The 19,918-nt window shown below is 52.8% G+C and overlaps 1 protein-coding gene across 4 annotated transcripts in view; it reads right to left on the bottom strand.

Moving 5' to 3' along the window:
- ITGAE (integrin subunit alpha E) overlaps positions 1-19,918 on the bottom strand; it is a 151,868-nt gene that overhangs the window by 44,908 nt on the left and 87,042 nt on the right. For all 4 annotated transcript variants that reach the window (XM_029611310.1, XM_029611307.1, XM_029611309.1 and 1 more), the window contains 2 exons: positions 5,842-5,909; positions 4,063-4,198 (listed from right to left, as the gene is read on the bottom strand). In XM_029611310.1, the coding sequence (XP_029467170.1) occupies positions 4,063-4,198; positions 5,842-5,909 (204 nt within the window). The remainder of the gene's footprint in view (positions 1-4,062; positions 4,199-5,841; positions 5,910-19,918) is intronic.

The following is a 19,918-nucleotide window of genomic DNA, read 5'->3' as shown; positions in this document are numbered from 1 at the left end:
ATGTCACATCCAAGTCTCAGTTAGGAGCCTTGCCTTTCAAGGGGAAGCTCCTCTTTTGTCAGGACTTGGAGGAGATGATCAAGCTTCTTGGGGAGAACAAGGTTCATAAACTGCCTAAAGATAAGCCAAAACCAAAAGGCTCTTTTCCCTCACATTCCTGTTTCAGAGGAACTAGGTGGTTTTGGCCTACTAGAACGTCAGGGAACTCTCGGCGACAGTCCTTGGGAAGGCTGCCATCCTGGAACCAATCCTTTCAAGGAAGCAGGCCTGGAAAAGATGGTTCCTCCCAGGGCGGTGGTGGGGCCAAGTCCACCCAATGATGACAAGCTGGTCCACTCCTCGGTGCCAGTCATAGGGGGCTGGTTGGCTCTGTTCTACGAGGAATAGGTCAGAATCACGTCAGACCATTGGGTCTTAAGTGTGATAAAACAAGGTTATGTGCCATTCTTCAGAGTCATTACAAATCACAGTTCAAGTGTACTCTCCAAAATTCCCTTTCCCCCAGTGGGCGGGACTCTAGACTGATCCGTGGTACTACAGGAACCAAAATTAGCAGGTAAGAACCAATTTTCCTTTTCCTGTATATACCTGGATCAGTCCATACTCCTGGGATGTACCAGAGCTCCCTAATTATGGTGGGACCTGGAGAATCTCGCTTGCAAGACACTCTCGCCAAATGACCGAGTCTCCGGATCCCCTACATCTATACTATAGTGCCTCACAAAAGTATACAGCAACTTCCAAGTCGCCGCTCTACAAATTTCCTGTGGTGAAATCAACTGAACCTCCACCCACAAAGCTGCTTGCAACCTTGTAGAGTGAGCCCGCAAACTTTCAGGTACTGACGTCCCTTGAGAATGTATGCCAGCTCAGTTGTTTTATCAAGTATTCCAGAAACTCTCCAAACAAAAGACGTTCCTTAAAAGGCAACGAACCCAATTAGGACTTAGACGATACATTCGCCGACCAGTTACGCAGCCACAATAACCACTTGGCTGACACAGTGGATCCCATAATAGAAGACAAAGTTCTCACCAAATCATACAAAGCATGCGCCACGTACACAACCGATGCTTCCAAGTGCTCAGCCTTAGCTGCCTCGTCACCAGACTTTGTCCGCCCATCCTGAAGTTGTTGTGCCCAGTGTAGGCACGCTCTTTGCATGAAGCTGGAGCAGATGGCAGCCCGCAGACACAGGGCTGACACTTCAAAGATCCTTTTGAGGTGAATCTCCAGCTTCCGATCCTGAACATCTTTCAAAGCTGCAGAACCAGCGATGGGGATAGTCATCTTCTTTGTGACCGCCGAAACTGCAGTGTCCACTTTTGAAAGAGAAAAAAACTCTGTCTGTTCAGACGAGGGATAAAGCTTTGACATTGCCATTCCCACTCTCAAGCTGAAATCGGGAGTTCCCCACTCCCAATCCACCATCTTTTTCACAGACTTTTGATAGAGAAAAGCTCTTGGGGGACCCCTAAGTCCATCCAGGACTGAATCTGCCCCTTCCTTGTCTGAGTCTTCCTGAGGGACCTATAGCCCAAGCTCCTCTAGAACCTGAGGAATCAAATGACTTAATTCTTCCCTCAGGAACAAGCTGAGTATCTTGGAGTCGTCCCCCTCTGAGATCGTAATATACTCCAGATCATCCCCCGGAACTGTGCCGGCTGCGTCCGGATCAGAATCCTGGTCCAACGACAACACTGCCCCCGAATCTCTGGGGGCCTCCTGTGACTCAACTGAGTCATATGGGACCTCACTAGCCCTAACAGGAACCAGGAAACACTGCACCATGGAAGGTCGGTTACCACAGGACTGATTAGGACTAGAAGAAAAGCCCTGAACCACCAGGGGTGCAGACTGGGACCCCAGCCCTGCCTGCTGGTACCCTAGCCCTGCCTGCTGTGCCAAATAAGCCTCATGAAGCAGCAGGACAAAATCAGCTGAAAAAGAGCGAGGAGCCTTTGGAAAGTGCGTGGCCTCAGTCCTAGCGCACCTAGAATTAGGCAGATTTAAACCAGCTTCCTCATCTGCCCCACCCTGCCCCTCCATGGGACCCGATTGCACTGGGGAAAGTCTCAGGGGAAAATCCCCCTCCCCCTCCGTCGGCACAGATAAAGCCGCATAAGCACCCAAAATGGCCGCTATTCCTGCGCCAACAGAGGCCAAAGGTCTGACATGCACAGACCTCTCTCTCACAGAATTAACCATCGCGGGAGAGTTGGTACCCCGCTTCCTCCGCTTTGTGGCTGCTGGGGCTCCGAAAGTATTTCTCTCCCCGAAACGCACACTGCATAAAGCCCTCGGCGGCTTAAACGCACCGGCACCATGCCACATGTGTGGCACACCGAGCTGCGGACCCTAGGGGAAATGGCGGGAAAAGGCCCCCTGTGCCGAGTCCAAAGCGCCGCAATGAGCGGGAGAAGAGGAGAGAACCCGTCCCTCGCTGCCAATAAACGCCTGGAGCCTTATCTCGAAAACTGCTCCTGTTGATCTTATTTTTTTTTTTAATCAGCTTTACTCAAACTGGCAACAACCACCCTATCCTAAGGCTGGAAAACAAAGCTGTCCAGCTCAGATCAGCCCAACTTAAAGAAGGAGAGGAAGGTGAAACCAAAAAACAGCCAAAAGTTCAAAAAAGGAGAGGCAAGCTGAGGAACAAAACCCCAGCTGCCCTGAGCCAACAGCCACCTAAGCAGCCTCGTAAAGGGGCGGGATCTGGACCATCAGATTTAAACCCCACGGATCAACGGAGCGAGCATACAAAAAGGTCCCCGACCTCCAGCTCATCCACCTCGACCAAACAGGGAAGGATCCCCCAGGACCCAAAAACCCCTGGGGGGAAGGTTCACAAAAACAAAGAACTCGCCAGACTGCAGAACTGCAGGTTTATGTACCAGCCACCATCTGCTGGAGACAGAGAAATACTGAGGAAGTGCAGGCGGCACCAGGGATAATGAAGCAGTGTCAGTGAAACTTTCTCTGTCTCCATCTGCTGGCAGGGATGAATAAACCCAGGAATCTGGACTGATCTATGGTACTACAGGAACGAAATGTAGCAGGTAAGAACCAAATTTCCTTTCTCTCTCTCACACACACACACACACACACACACACACACACACTCTCTCTCTCTCTCTCTTCCCTCCTCCAGGGATGAACCCAGCACTCTCTCCTCAATCCTCAGGAGCAATCACAGTGCTCTCCCCCTCCCTCCAGAACTGACCCCAACACTCTAACCCTTTCTCTCCACCTGACCCCCAGTGCTCGCCTCCTCTCTAGGCATGGGTGCACAAGGCTCCTGCAAGGAATTTCACTCAACAAAAAAATGGTCCTCTGCTTCCTGTACCGTCCCTTCATCTTCCAGGCAACCATGCACGAAACAGGAGAGGAGGGAGTGAGGCTGATGCTAGAGCAGAGAAAAGTCACTACCCTCCTGTTCTGCAGGGGTGAGGCTGAATTGGACAAAGTAGAGCAGAGCAAAGAAAAGCTTCCCTTCCTATTGCTTCCCAACCCCCTCCCCCCCTTTCCAGGCAACCTGCAGGGAACAGGAAAGTGAAAATTCTCTGATATCTCTCCACCATGCTAAAGATTTAATTGAAATTCCTGAGTCTCCAGTTGAAACCCAGAGAGTTCCCAGGTTTGTATGCTGAAGGTCGGGCATCGTCCAAGCCTGAATTCACACACATCAAACTGAATCTGTAGCAACAAGAGGTTTCTCACCAGGCCTGCCTTCTGATTCTTCTCCCAGTGCATCCCGAACCCTGTCCTGCTCTTTAACTCCCTCCCAATGAACTCCAGACCAATGGTTTTTTGGGGAGGTTCTCCTGCTCCCTAACTCCTGTTCCAGTTCATTTTGCTCCTTATCTTCCTGCTTCCTACCACATCCACACATACTCCTCATCCTTTCTCTCCCCCTCCTCTGTGTGGTTCCAATACACCCCAACTTTAGTTTGAAAGGCTTTTATACACGTGAACAAGACAGAGATCATACTAGACACCAAACCAAAAGGCTTCCGAAGAGGAAAGAATTCAAAACAAAAAAAAGGTCTGCTTTCCTTGTACCTAGGTAGCCATATTTTGCTGTCTTGGTATTCTCGTGAGACTCATTCAGAAAAGCCACCTTCGTATCCTCTGTGTCGTACAGCACGAGGCCACCAGACCAGTCAAAGGCCCCCACTGCCCCCACCAGGAGGGCCTGCTGTGAAGTGGAGAGAAGACAGGTCAGCTCCTGGAGGTCTGCAAGCAGGGGGCATACGGCCAAGTATCATTTGCTCCCTGCTACTGGAAGTTCGACAATCAGATCATCCTAGACAGGAGAGTTTGGGGGGGGGGGGGTGCAGGGCCTCATTGTACAAACCCTGCTGCATCCTTGATCTCCGGGTTCCAATCCTATCCTAAACAAATTCCTTCCTAAGGTTGGGGGCTTCATGCTCCTACATTTCTTTTGCTGTTCCACGTTGCACTGATAACGAGGGGTGTACTGTCATTTTACAACAGGGAAAACTCAATAACATTTCTTGGTTCATTTTGAGTCATTTACACTGTCTTTAAATGTACATTTACTCTTCAGTTTAAATGTACATTTACTCTTCAGTTTAAATTTTCATTTACTCTTCAGTTTAAATGTACATTTACTCTTCAGTTTAAATGTACATTTACTCTTCAGTTTAAATGTACATTTACTCTTCAGTTACACTGTCCTATACCTCTGACTAGCCTAGCCTCCAAGTTAACTACCCTTGTTATATGTCACTTCCGCTTCTAGTGAATTGTTCTTGTTTAAGTTATACCCTTTGTTACATGTAAACCGATCTGATATGAAATTTTTTTCATGAAGGTCGGTGTACAAAAGTGTTAAATAAATAAATAATAAATAAATCTCCCAACTGAAATGACTCAAAGCCCAACAAAATTCTGTTGAGTTTTCGTTTCTCTCATTTCTCTTTATTGGAATTTCATTCCCAGGCCTGCCCCTTGATCTCCTCAACCTATTCTTCCTGCCTCTCCAAGAAAACCCCCTCCCTCCCAAACCCTGTAGACTCCTAGTCACCCTCGCACCCCTCTGGACCCCATCATCTCCCCAGGTCCTCCTAATGGAACCAGTTGCTGGTGCCTTTATGAATTATGGTTCCAGCAGGCAGAAGCAACTGGGGATCGCTCTTGCCCCATTAGGAGTACCTGGGGGCAGATGATGAAAAGTGGGTGGTGGAAGTCAGGGGTCCAGAGGAGTGCACGGGAGTTAGGAGCCTGCCTGGTGGGCACTGCGGGGGATGCAGGGCTTCCTCGTGGAGGCTGTGGTGGGGACATGATGATGTGCCAGTGAGAGGGAAGGGGTGGTGTGGGCACTTTTAATTTGTGCCCACACTTGGCTATGATCAAGAGTTTCTCTTCGGGGGCGGGGGCAGACTCTTGGGGCTTGATGACTCTTTTTAAAGTGCAATTAATTGGCTTAGAATAGTGAAACAAGACTTTTAAGGAGAAAAAGGAATAAAACCCTCGATGAAAGGAAACCCCTGCAGCTACTGAGGTGCAGCGCCTTGACTTTGAAGCACTTTATAAATTAAAAAGTAATTACCCACTATGCTGATGAACAGTTCTTGGCAATATTTTAAAAATAAACAGCAAAGGACACCTCCATGGACTGAGATCCAGAGCTGCGAAAAGACCACGATTCCTTGGGACAGTCCCTCACGTTGGATATGAACGTTGAGCATTCTTTACTCTGCCCCTGGAAAGCATTAACCTACTCCATCCCGTCACTGAAGGACCCCTCTCATCTGAATTTTCAAACGCTGGCAGCTCTGGAAACACCCGCCCTTCTATTGCGGAAACCACCTTTACCTTTTCCAGCATCTGGGCGCTGAAACCAGTCTGTGCCAGCTCAAACTGCAAGGCTTCACCTTTGGTGCCTGGAAGAGGAACATGGGCAAGGTAAGAAGGGCAGCTCCACTTCTAACTGCAGGACAAAGACATGTGACTGAGTGCTGTACATCCACTGGCTCTCCTTGTGGCACTGTGAGAGTGACACATGCAGCTGTCTCCACTTAACCAATATGACAGTGATACATACATCTGTCTCCACTTACCACTGTGACTGTGATACATGCAGCTATCTCCACTTACCACTGTGACTGTGATACATGCAGCTATCTCCACTTACCACCGTGACTGTGATACATGCAGCTATCACCACTTACCACTGTGACTGTCATACATGCAGCTATCTCCACTTACCACTGTGAGAGTGATACAGGAAAATTAGTTTCTTACCTGATAATTTTCGTTCCTGTAGTACCAAGGATCAGTCCAGGACACCTGGGTTGTGACTCCGCACCAGTAGATGGAGACAGATTAAAACTTGTGGGCGGAGCCATATATGCCCCTGTGCCAGTCACAGCCCCTCAGTCTTACGGAATGTCAAAGTAGAAAATCCAAAAGCCAACATAGCTAACTATAGAAATTCACTAAGAAAACCAAAAAACAACTACAACACCCCTACAGGAAAACAGACTCCCCAACCGGGAGAGCGAACAAAACAAGGGGTCAGCGTATTAAAAAACAACAATGAGCGGACTCTCCGTTACTATAGCGCAATACTGCGGGCGGGATCCTGGACTGATCCTTGGTACTACAGGAACGAAAATTATCAGGTAAGAAACTAATTTTCCTTTCCCTGTACGTACCAGGATCAGTCCAGGACACCTGGGATGTACCAGAGCTAAGTTACCGAGGGTGGGAAGCAGAGAGTCCCGCTCGGAGTACCCTCTCTCCAAATCCCCCAGCATCAGCAGCCTGAACATCCAACCGGTAATGTTTAATGAATGTATGCAACGATTTCCAGGTAGCCGCCCTACAAATCTCTTGAGGCGATACCTGAGAAAATTCCGCCCAAGACGCAGCATGAGACCTCGTTGAATGAGCACGAAGACCCACCGGCGGTGATTTACCGCGCAAAATGTACGCGGAACCAATGGCCTCCTTGAGCCAACGGGCGATCGTCGTGCGGGACGCAGCAGAACCTTTCTTTGGACCCGATGTCAACACAAACAGATGATCCATCAACTGAAAAGAATTTGTGACCTCTAGATAGCGAAGAAGAGACCTCCGCACATCTAGCTTTCTCAAGTCCCTTGATTTTGGGTCAGAAGACTCCCCTACCGCAAAAGAAGGAAGTTCAACTGATTGATTCAAATGAAAAGCCGATACGACCTTAGGCAGAAAAGATGGAACGGTCCGCAAAGAAACCCCCGAATCGGAAATGCGCAAGAAGGGCTCCCTACAGGACAAAGCCTGCAACTCGGAAACTCAACGAGCGGACGCAATCGCTATCAGGAATACAGTCTTCAACGTGAGATCTTTGATCGTAGACCGCTTAAGAGGCTCAAACGGAGCTGAGCATAAGGCCGAGAGCACCCAGTTGAGGTTCCAAGATGGACAAGGGAACCGCAAAGGAGGACGGAGGTGTTTCGCTCCCCTAAGAAAACGGGAAATATCAGGGTGGAGAGCCAGGGAGACTCCCCTGACTTTACCACGCAAACAACCAAGCGCCGACACTTGGACCCGTAGGGAACTGCATGCTAAACCTTTGGCCAGCCCAGCCTGGAGAAAAGCCAAAATATCAGGAATAGTAGCGGAAGTGGGATCCAGACCCCGCTCTACGCACCACTCTTCAAAAACTACCCAGACTCTAACATAAGCCAGAGATGTAGACTGCTTCCTGGATCTCAGCAATGTGGCAACTACCGCATCTGAGTAACCTTTGCGCTTCAAACGATTCCTCTCAAAAGCCATGCCGCGAGACAGAAGTGATCCGCATCCTCTAAACAGACGGGGCCCTGATGAAGGCGCCCCGGAAACCCCTGTAGACGAAGGGGCGGCGCCACCGACAATTGGATCAGATCCGCAAACCACGGACGGCGCGGCCATTCCGGCGCCACCATGACCACGTTGGACGGGTGCAATTCTATGCGCCGCAGGATTTTGCCGATCATGGGCCACGGTGGGAACACATACAGTAGCACCTCCGCTGGCCAGGGAAGAGCTAACGCGTCGACCCCTTCTGCTCCTCTTTCTTGTCGACGACTGAAAAATCTCGGAGCTTTTGAGTTGTGCCACGTGGCCATCAGGTCCATGTGAGGCGTTCCCCAAGTCCTGCAAATGAGAAGAAACGCTTCTTCCGCCAGCTCCCACTCTCCCGGATCCAGGTGGTGCCGGCTGAGGAAGTCCGCCTGGACATTGTCGACTCCTGCTATGTGAGACGCAGTGAGATCGCTGAGATGCCGCTCTGCCCAGGCCATCAAGGAACGCGCTTCCTCCGCTACTTGAGGGCTTTTCGTCCCGCCCTGGCGATTGATGTAAGCCACGGTGGTAGCGTTGTCCGACAATACTCGGATCGCCTTTCCTCGTACGAGGGGTAGAAAAGCTTGCAATGCCAGACGGACCGCCCTGGACTCTAGGCGGTTGATAGACCACCGGGTCTGATCTTCTGACCACAGACCTTGAACCGATTTCCCTTGGCAGACTGCACCCCAACCGGAAAGACTGGCATCTGTGGTCACCACTGTCCAGTTGGGAAGGAGAAGAGATACTCCACAGGAGAGATGTTTGGAGTCCAGCCACCAGCTCAGGCTGGAGCGCGCCTGACTGTCGAGATGCAGTGGAAGATAAAATTCCTCTGAAATCGGTTTCCAGCGGGAAAGCAATGAAAACTGCAGCGGCCGTAAGTGAGCGAATGCCCAAGGGACTAACGCCAGCATGGAGGCCATAGATCCGAGAACCGTCAGGTAATCGCAGACTCGCGGACGGTGCTGAGACAAAAGCCGTCGCACCTGAGACTGTAATTTGCATATCCGTTCCTGAGAGAGAATCACTCTGCCCCGTTTTGTGTCGAAGACGGCTCCTAGATACTCCAAGGACTGAGTGGGTTCCAGATGACTCTTATTGTAGTTGACCACCCAGCCCAGGGACTGCAAGAATTGAAGCACCTTGGCTACCGCCTGCCGACACAAGCTCTCTGACTTCGCCCGAATCAGCCAATCGTCGAGGTAAGGGTGAACCAGGAGGCCTTCCCGACGTAAGTGCGCCGCCACCACCACCATCACTTTCGTGAATGTCCGAGGCACTGTCGCCAGGCCGAACGGAAGAGCCCGGAACTGGAAGTGTCTTCCCAGAATGCAAAACCGTAGGAACCGCTGGAACGCTGGTTGGATGCCCACATGAAGGTATGCTTCTGTGAGATCTAGTGACGCAAGGAATTCTCCTGGCCGCACTGACGCAATCACCGAACGAATGGTCTCCATCTTGAAGTGAGGGACCCGAAGGCATCTGTTGACTCCTTTGAGATCCAGAATGGGTCGGAAAGTGCCGTCTTTCTTGGGAACTATGAAGTAAATGGAATAACGGCCCTTGCCGTACTGATCGGCCGGAACCGGAGAGATGGCCCCCAAGCTTTCTAGTCTTCGAATGGTATCTAGCACCGCCGCTTTCTTCTTGGGATCTTTGCAGGGCGAGACCAGGAATTTGTCCACTGGGATGCGAGCAAAATCTAACTCGTAACCGTGTCTTATCACATTGAGGACCCACTGATCCGACGTAATGCTGGCCCATTCCTCGAGGAACAAGGATAGATGCGCCCCCACGTTTGGGACAACGTGCTGAGGACGCAAGGAGGGATGGGCCGGCCGAACTTCATTGCGAAGGCTTGGACCCCGCACCCAACGGGGCTCCTCCTTGCCTGCCAAAACGTTTGCCTCGAAAGGACTGCTGCCAGTGAGTGTTCCGAGAAGAGGACGGTCTATAAGAGGACCCGGTGGATCTTTGTGGCCTGGACTTTCGGGATCCCCGGAAACGAGCTCTGCTGGAAAAAGAAGAGCGCGCCCGGGCCCTATCCTCTGGCAGCTTAAACGCTCGGTTCTCACCTAGAGAAACCATTAAGTCATCTAACTCCTTTCCGAACAGCAATTTCCCTTTAAAGGGTAACGCCCCGAGGTGAGCCTTGGACGAACCATCCGCCGCCCAGTTGCGTAGCCAAAGAAGACGGCGTGCCGACACCGCTGCTACCATGGACCTAGCTGAAGTGCGTAAAAGATCATGGAGCGCATCAGCCCCATATGCAATAGCCGCTTCCAACCTATCTGCTTGGGAAGCCTCCTTCGGAGAGAGATCCGCATTAGCCTGCAATACTTGGGCCCAGCGCAGACTAGCACGCATAGCAAAGTTCGTGCAAATGGCAGCTCGTACTCCTAGGGCGGAAACCTCAAAAATCTTTTTGAGTTGAACCTCCAACTTTCGGTCCTGAATATCCCGGAGGGCTGTTGCTCCCGTGACCGGGATGGTAGACCTCTTCGTGACAGCGGAGACCGCCGCATCCACCTTCGGGAATCTGAGGAGTTCCAACGCCTCCTCCGGTAAAGGGTAGAGCTTATCCATGGCTTTGCTGACTTTCAAACCCAGCTCCGGAGTATCCCATTCCTTGAAGAGGATATCCGTGGATGAGAAATGAAAAGGGAAGGCGACCGCCGGCCCTGTGAGGCCGAGCAAAACGGGATCCATGTTCGCCTCCTGGCGGACCACCACTGGGGGAGCCTCAATCCCCAGCTCCTGGAGAATGGCTGGGATGAGAGGTGACAGTTCCTCTCTGCGGAATAGCCGCACCACCTTGGGGTCATCCCCGTCTAAGGCCTGTGCACCTTTCCCTGCACTAGGCTGTGCCGTTGCATCTGGTGCTGCCGTCCCGGCCCCCATCAGGGGCTCTTCGGAGGCCTCCGTATCCGTCCCGGGGGAATCCTCGGAATCCGATTCCTGCGGCAGCCCCCGGGGAAGCCGCTTCCCTCGGGACAAACTCTGGGCGATCTCCGCACCCTTCCTGGCCTTCTTTTTCCGAGGCGGGGACTTGCGGATAGCAGTACGCGAGACATCCCCCCGTATGCGCTTGCTGCGCTTATATCTGAGGACCTTGCGCAGTAACAGCGCAAAGTCCTCAGAAAATTCTCCGGAACCCGCTGAATCGCTACTCGAGTCCCCCGGGGACCGAATCCCCTCCGAGGGGACCTCCCTCGCTTTGTCACGCTGCGGGGAAAGCGCTGGAGGTAGAGACGAAGCCCCCACTGTCTCTCTGGAAATTTCCTGGCCCGTGGCCAAAATGGCTGCCACTCCCGCGCTAAGCGGGAACAGCTCCTGAGGAGTGACAGAGGGGCCCCCACCTCGCGGCGGCGATCGCGCGACCCGGGACCGAGCTCTCCGAGGTGCTGCTGAGGTGCCCTCATCACCCGGGACACAAGCCGAACAAAGGCTGTCCCGGGAGAGACGCGCACGCGCCGAGCCGCAGGCCCTGCACTGCGAACCGCGAGGCATGCCGGCGAACGCGGGAAAAACAGAGACGCGAACAGAAAATTCACCTCAGAGGAAAAAAATTCAAACTAATCAAAACGGCGCAATTCGGCGACCTCCCCCCTTCAGGCGACGCCCCCCACCGACCGAAACGGAACGGTAACGCCAAGGAACAGAGAGCCGCAAAAAAATAAAAGTAAAACTTTTTTTTTTTTTTTTTTTACAGAAAAAAGCGCTGTCCCTGGTTCTGAAAGCTCTTTTTCCTGCAGGGGTGAGTGAACCAGGCTCCCTGGTGTCACCCCTGACGCTGCCACTAGCTCAGCCGGGTCCTCAACCCTGGCAGCGGCCTCGACCGGGGGAGGGTAGTCCCCTCAGGACCTCTCAACTCCCCTGGGAGGCAGGGCAACCGGGAAAGAATTAAAAGGAAACCCAATTTAGCCCAGAACAAATAGACCTAACAAAAAACTAATTCAAAAAACCAAACCTGACAAACACCAGAATCAGGTCAGGAAGGGCTGTGACTGGACCTGCACCATCTACTGGAGACAGAGTAAGACTGAGGGGCTGTGACTGGCACAGGGGCTTATATATGGCTCCGCCCACAAGTTTTAATCTGTCTCCATCTACTGGTGCGGAGTCACAACCCAGGTGTCCTGGACTGATCCTGGTACGTACAGGGAAATACAGCTATCACCACTTACCACTATGACTGTGATACATACATCTGTCTCCACTTACCACTGTGACTGTGATACATGCAGCTGTCACCACTTACCACTGTGAGAGTGATACATACAGTTATCACCACTTACCACTGTGACTGTGATACATACAGCTGTCACCACTTACCACTGTGAGAGTGATACATACATCTGTCTCCACTTACCACTGTGACTGTGATACATACATCTGTCTCCACTTACCACTGTGACTGTGATACATACAGCTGTCACCACTTACCACTATGACTGTGATACATACATCTGTCTCCACTTACCACTGTGACTGTGATACATACAGCTGTCACCACTTACCACTGTGAGAGTGATACATACATCTGTCTCCACTTACCACTGTGACTGTGATACATACAGCTATCACCACTTACCACTGTGACTGTGATACATGCATCTGTCTCCACTTACCACTGTGACTGTGATACATACAGCTATCACCACTTACCACTATGACTGTGATACATACATCTGTCTCCACTTACCACTGTGACTGTGATACATACAGCTGTCACCACTTACCACTGTGAGAGTGATACATACATCTGTCTCCACTTACCACTGTGACTGTGATACATGCAGCTGTCTCCACTTACCACTGTGACTGTGATACATACATCTGTCTCCACTTACCACTGTGACTGTGATACATACAGCTATCACCACTTACCACTATGACTGTGATACATACATCTGTCTCCACTTACCACTGTGACTGTGATACATGCAGCTGTCACCACTTACCACTGTGAGAGTGATACATGCAGCTATCACCACTTACCACTGTGAGAGTGATACATGCAGCTGTCACCACTTACCACTATGACTGTGATACATGCAGCTATCACCACTTACCACTGTGAGAGTGATACAGGAAAATTAGTTTCTTACCTGATAATTTTCGTTCCTGTAGTACCAAGGATCAGTCCAGGACACCTGGGTTGTGACTCCGCACCAGTAGATGGAGACAGACTAAAACTTGTGGGCGGAGCCATATATGCCCCTGTGCCAGTCACAGCCCCTCAGTCATACGAATGTCAAAGTAGAAAAGCCATAATACAACATAGCTAACCATACAAACTCGTCAGGTAAACGAAAATAACTCCAACACCCCACAGGAACCAGACTCTCCAAACCAAGAGAGCGAAGTACAAGGGGTCAGTGTACTGAAGACAACAATGAGCGGACTCTCCGTTATAACAGCGCAGCACTGCGGGCGGGATCCTGGACTGATCCTTGGTACTACAGGAACGAAATTATCAGGTAAGAAACTAATTTTCCTTTCCCTGTACGTACCAGGATCAGTCCAGGACACCTGGGATGTACCAGAGCTAAATTACCGAGGGTGGGAAGCAGAGAGTCCCGCTCGGAGTACCCTCTCTCCAAAACCCCCGCAATCAGTAGCCCGAACATCCGATCGGCAATGTGTAATGAAGGTATGTAACGACTTCCAGGTAGCAGCCCTGCAAATCGCTTGAGGCGACACCTGTGAAAATTCCGCCCAAGACGCCACTTGAGACCGTGTCGAGTGAGCCCTGAGGCCCCCAGGAATAGGTTTTCCTCCCGCACAAGGTATGCCGAACCAATGGTTCCTTGTTTGCCAACAGACAATCGTCTTGCGGGATGCCGCGGCCCCTTTCTTTGGACCCGAAAAGGAAAACAAAAGATCTGTCATCGGTAGCGTGGAAGGGAACTCCGCACAAGTCCCTTGAAGTCCCTCGCTGGAGGATCAGAGGAGCTCCCGTCCGCAAAGCGGGCAGCCCCACTGACTGATGCCGATGAAAAGACGAAACGACCTGAAGGAGAAAGGTAGGGATCGGACACAAGAATACCCCCGAATCAGAAAGACACAAAACGGTACTCTACAGGAGAGAGCCTGCAACTCAGAAAAGCGCCGCGCCGAGGCAAGCGTCACCAAAATACCGTCGTCAAAGAGAGATCCGGAAGAGTTGTGCGCTTCAAGGGTGCAAACGGTGCCGAGCACCAGGTGGAAAGAACCGAATTGGAAAACGCAATGGCGGACGGAGAAGCTTAGCCCCCCAGAGAAAACGGGAAAACATCCGGACCCGCAAGCAACCAAGCGCGGACCCCCCGGGAACTGCATGCCAAGCCTTTGGCCAGACCAGCCTGGAGAAGCCAGAACATCAGATACCGAAGCGGCAGTGGAATCCACACCCCGCTACACGCACCTTACCGCAAAGACTACCCAGGCCCGGACGTACGCCAAGGATGGAGACTGCTGCCCGGAACCTCAGCAGCATAGCCACCAGCACGGCAGAGTAACCTTCCCCGTTTAGCCGAGTCCTCTCAAAACGCCAGGCCGCGAGACAGAAGGGATTCTCATCCTCCCAACAGACGGGGCCCTGACGGAGGAGCCCCGCGAATCCCTGGAGACGGATGGGACGCATGGGAGCCGCCACCGACAAACTGAACAAGGTCCGCGAACCACGGACGGTGAGACCATGCCGGAGCCCCCATGATCACGTTGAACATGTTGAACGGGTGCAAATCTATGCGGCGCATAATCGTGCCGAACATCGGCCACAGAGGAAAGACGTACAGCCGGACATCCGTCGGTCAGGGAAGCACCAAGGCGTCGACTCCTTCTGCTCCTCTTCCTCGGCGCCGACTGAAGAATCGTGGAGCCTTCGCATTATGGCCTGTGGCCAACCAGTCCACGTGGCCTGTGGCCCTCCAGTCCATGTGGGGAATACTCCACGTCTTGTAGATGAGGCGAAACTTCAACCGCCAGTTCCCATGCCCCGGGATCCAGATGATGACGGCAGAAAATCCGCCTGGACGTTGTCGACCCCGATGATGTGAGAGGCTGCAATGTATGTGAAGCTGCAATGGACGTGAGATTTTGCTCCGACCAAGCCATCAAGAGCCGCGCCTCGTCTGCTACCTGTGGACTTCTCGTCCCTCCTTGGCGAGTGATGTAGGCCACTGCGGTTGCGTCGTCCGACAAAACACAGACTGCCCGTCCCCTCAGCAGAGGTAGGAACGATTGCAGCGCCAGACGGACCGCTCTGGTCTCCAGTCGGTTGGTAGCCCATCGGGCTTGAGACGCTGACCGTAGGCCTTGAACTGACGTCCCTAGGCAGACTGCTCCCCATCCGGAGAGACTGGCATCCGTGGGCACCACTGTCCGGTTGGGCAATAGGAGTGACCCTGGAGAGGTCAAAAGACTGGAATCGAGCCACCAGGACTGGCCGGATCTCGCCCGGCCTACGAGTGGAAATGGACGGTAGAATGCTTCCGAAACCGGCTGCCAGCGGGATGGTAAGGACGCCCGCAATGGCCGTAGATGAGCAAACGGCCAGTGGACCAACACGAGAGTGGAGGCCATAGTACCCAGGACCATGAAGTAATCGCCGACCCGCGGTAGCCGGAGCGACAGCAAGCGCCTCACTTGAGCCTGTAGTTTGCACCTTCCTTCCTGCGATAGGAACGCCCTGCCCCGTTTCAAAGAATACGGCTCAAAGGCATTGCAGGGTCTGCGTGGATACCGGCGTGGGTACCAATGGACTTCTTGTTGAACTCGACTAGCCAGCCTAGAGACTGCAAGAGTTGTAGGCCCCTGGCCACTGACAGTCGACACTGATCCTCGGACTTCGCCCGAATCAACCAATCGTCCAGGTAAGGATGAACCAGAAATCCTCCCGGCGAAGTTGCGCCACCACCACGACCATCACCTTCGTGAAAGTACGAGGCGCCGTTGCGAGCCCCAAACGGGAGAGCCGTGAATTGATCCTTAGGCATCGCTGAAGAGAAGGTGGAATGCCTACGTGAAGGTACGCCTCCGTGGAACCTAGTGAGGCTAGGAACCCTCCTGGACGCACCGAGGCGATCACCGACCGAATAGTCTCCATTTGGAAGTGAGGCACCCGCAGGCATCTATTCACCCCTGTTAGATCCAGGATTGGTCTTGAAGTGCCGTCGTTCTTTGGAACAATGAAGCAAATAGAGTGACGTCCTTCGCCGTGCGGACTGATCGGAACGGAGGAAATGGCTCCCAAATGTTCCATGTGCCGGATGGTGATTAGCACTGCTGCCTTCGCTTCGGGAGCCTTGCACGGCGAGACCAGGAATTAGTGTGCTGGGGAACGAACAAAATCTAATGCGTAGCCGTGCTTCATCACGTTGCGGACCCCCTGGCCTGATGGTATCCAGGCCCCCTCGCTGACGGGGCTCCACCCTGTCTATCGGAGCGTGTACCCCGAAAAGACTGCTGCCATTGATGGTTACGGGAAGAAGCCGACCTATAAGAAGAACCGGTAGACCTGTGATGACGCGACTTCCTGGGCCCTCGGAACCGGGATCTGGGCGAGCAGACGGAGCGCGCCCTGAATCTGTCCTCGGGCAGCTGCTGTGAACGAACCATCTGCAGCCAGGTTGCGCAGCCACAGCAGGCAACGCGCCGAAACAGCTGCCACCCCGGACCTAGCGGACGTACGCAGCAAATCGTGGAGAGTATCTGCCCCATACGCTATTGCTGCCTCCAACCTATCTGCCTGTGATGCCTCTTCCGCCGACAGACCTGCATTCGCCTGAAGAATATGGGCCCAGCGCAGACTCGCTCACATAGCGAAGTTGGTACAGAAAGCAGCCCGCACACCCAGGGCAGTCACCTCAAAATCTTCTTGAGTTACACGTCCAGCTTCCTATCCTGTATATCCCGGAGAGCCGTGGCTCCCGTAACCGGAATGGCAGACCTCTTCGTCACCGCAGAGACTGCGGAATCCACCTTGGGCCGGCGAAGGAGTGCCAGCACATCCTCCGGTAGCGGGTAAATCTTGTCTATGGCCGTACCGACCTTAAAGGCGTATCCCATTCATTGAACAGGAAAACTGTCGATGAAAATTGAAAAGGAAAATCCTACTGTCGGCCCCGAGAGACCTATGCTCCTCTTCCTTGGAGAGCATCGGATCCAGGATTGCCTCATGGCAGATCCATGTTTGTCTCTCGACGGGCCCCCCCCAGCTGAGCCTCCATTGCCAGTTCCTGAAGCATTGCTGGAGTTAGTAGGTACAGTTCCTCCCTGCGAAAATAGTCGTACCACCTGGGGGTCATCCCCTTCTATGGCGAGTGCTCCTTTGCCCGCACTGGGCTGGGCAGGACCGTCCGCAGCCGAGGACCGTCCGCAGCCGCCTCCCCGGCCTCCATCAGGGACTCCTCTGGAGACTCTGAGTCAACTGCCGATGAAGAATCCGTCTCAGACTCCTGAGGTACGCCACGCGGCGGACGCTTCCCCCGCGAGGGCTCCCGAGAGCCCCACGCAACATCCATAGTGTTCTAGCCTTCGGAACAGACCTGCGGGTGGCCCCCCCCCGCGCGACGCCCCTCCGGCAGCGCTAAATATGCTTATATTTAAAAAACCCTGCACAACAGAAGCGCAAAAAAAAAAAAACCAGATAAAAATCTGAAGAACCATCCGCGGGAGCCAACGGGGAACGAGGCCCCTCCGTGGGGACCCCCCCCCCCCCCCCCGCCGGATCCCGCTGTGGGGAAAGCGCGGGGGGCAGGGCTGTATCCCCTGTTGTGAACCGAGCGATTTCGCGGCCGGAACTAAAATGGCCGCCGCGCGCGCACAGTGCAGGAGAAAAACAAACATCTTGGGGCCGAACAGTCGAGCCCCCCCGCGCAGCGGCGATTGCGCGGTTCTGGACTGGGCCCCCCGAGGCGCTCCGGACACTCCCTCTCTGCCCGTGCGACCGTAGCTGCAGAGGCCCTGCCACGAAAAGCGTGTGCGAGCCGAGCCGCAGGCCCGGCAGGCCGACCCTCGTGGCCTGCCGGCGAGCGCGATGAAAAAACGGGCGGGAAACGCGGCGAAATGTGAAGTAAAAGTAAGAATTCAAAATCGGCGACCTCCCTCCTGCTACCGGCGCCCCCCCCTCAAAACGGAGCGAAGACGCGAGGGAACGGAGAGCCGCACAACGAAACAAAAACCCTTTTTTTTTTTTTTTTTTTTAACAAAGCTTGCAGCTGTCCTTGGTTCTGGAGCCCTTTTCCTGCAGGGGTGAGTGAACCGGGCTCCCCGGTGTCACCCCTGACGCTGCCACTAGCTCAGCCGGGTCCTCAACCCTGGCAGCGGCCTCAACCGGGGTAGGGTAGTCCCCTCAGGACCTCTCAACCCCCCCGGGAGGCAGGGCACCCGGGACTAAAATTAAAAACAAAACCCAATTTGCCACGAATACCTCGCAAAAACAGTCAGGCCTAACAAAATTAGCCCCTAAAAACCAAAACTGACTAACCACCAAAATCAGGTCAGGCAGGGCTGTGACTGGACCTGCACCATCTACTGGAGACAGAGTAAGACTGGGGGGCTGTGACTGGCACAGGGGCATATATGGCTCCGCCCACAAGTTTTAGTCTGTCTCCATCTACTGGTGCGGAGTCACAACCCAGGTGTCCTGGACTGATCCTGGTACGTACAGGGAAATGCAGCTATCACCACTTACCACTATGACTGTGATACATGCAGCTATCACCACTTACCACTGAGAGAGTGATACATGCAGCTATCACCACTTACCACTATGACTGTGATACATGCAGCTATCACCACTTACCACTGTGAGAGTGATACATGCAGCTGTCACCACTTACCACTGTGAGAGTGATACATGCAGCTGTCACCACTTACCACTATGACTGTGATACATGCAGCTATCACCACTTACCACTGTGAGAGTGATACATGCAGCTGTCACCACTTACCACTGTGAGAGTGATACATGCAGCTGTCTCCATTTACCACAGTGAGAGTGATACATGCAGCTATCACCACTTACCACTGTGAGAGTGATACATGCAGCTATCTCCATTTACCACAGTGAGAGTGATACATGTAGCTATCACCACGTACCACTGTGAGAGTGATACATGCAGCTGTCACCACTTACCATTGTGAGAGTGATACATTCAGCTATCTCCACTTACCACTGTGAGAGTGATACATTCAGCTATCTCCACTTACCACTGTGACTGTGATACATGCAGCTCTCTTCACTTACCACTGTGAGAGTGATACATGCACCTATTTCCACAATACTGCAAATGTGACACATGCACATATATTTGGATTAAGTTCGAGTCGTGTAAGAATCAAAAGGAAAGTCAACCAGATCTGGAATAGCTTACCAGATGGGATTTAAGCATGCTTAGGAGAGATATAGGAACAAGAACAAAAAGCCAGGTAAAAGACATGGGAAGGGATGTGGGGGTTGACATTGGTTTAAGTATGTGAACTTAGATGTTCATCTACTAATGTGAAGAGAACCAGAGGAGAAGAGAACTGGACAGAAGGGTGGGTCCAACTGGTCTTTACCTAGCATCATTTACTATGTGATATATATACAAAATGTCTCTCTGTGACTGTGTGTGTAATATGTTCTGGCTGTATGTGTGCGATATATACAGCATGTCTGCCTGTGACTGTATATGTGATACATACGTTTTGGCTGTATGGATGAGATATCATGCCTGGTGGAGAATTCAAAATGGCCTCCGTTCCTGCAGTTACGGGACCCGAGGGCTGCACAAGGTCTGAGCTGTCTAGACATGCAGATCTCTGGACGGCCGCACCGGCTGCGTCCTTCCTCCTTTTCGCGGGCACCGGGAGCTCGGACGGTCTCTCCCCCTCCCCCCACCCTAAGATGCAGGCCGCACAAAGTCCGCGGCGATTCAGTCGCACGGGAGTCGCTCCACACGCGCGGCAGGCCGACCCCCTCACCATCGGTACGCAGGAAAGACAGCCACCAATGAACCCCGAGAGGAAACCCAGAAGACCACCCCACGCAAACACCCGATCGGAGGGAAGGAAGGCAGAGAGCCATCTTTACCGCTCATGCTGC

This window comes from Rhinatrema bivittatum, chromosome 8 (genome assembly GCF_901001135.1).
Source record: "Rhinatrema bivittatum chromosome 8, aRhiBiv1.1, whole genome shotgun sequence".
NCBI classification, from domain to species: Eukaryota; Metazoa; Chordata; class Amphibia; order Gymnophiona; family Rhinatrematidae; genus Rhinatrema; species Rhinatrema bivittatum.
Note: the sequence above shows the minus strand (reverse complement) of the source record. Positions and strands in the feature narration are given on the sequence as shown.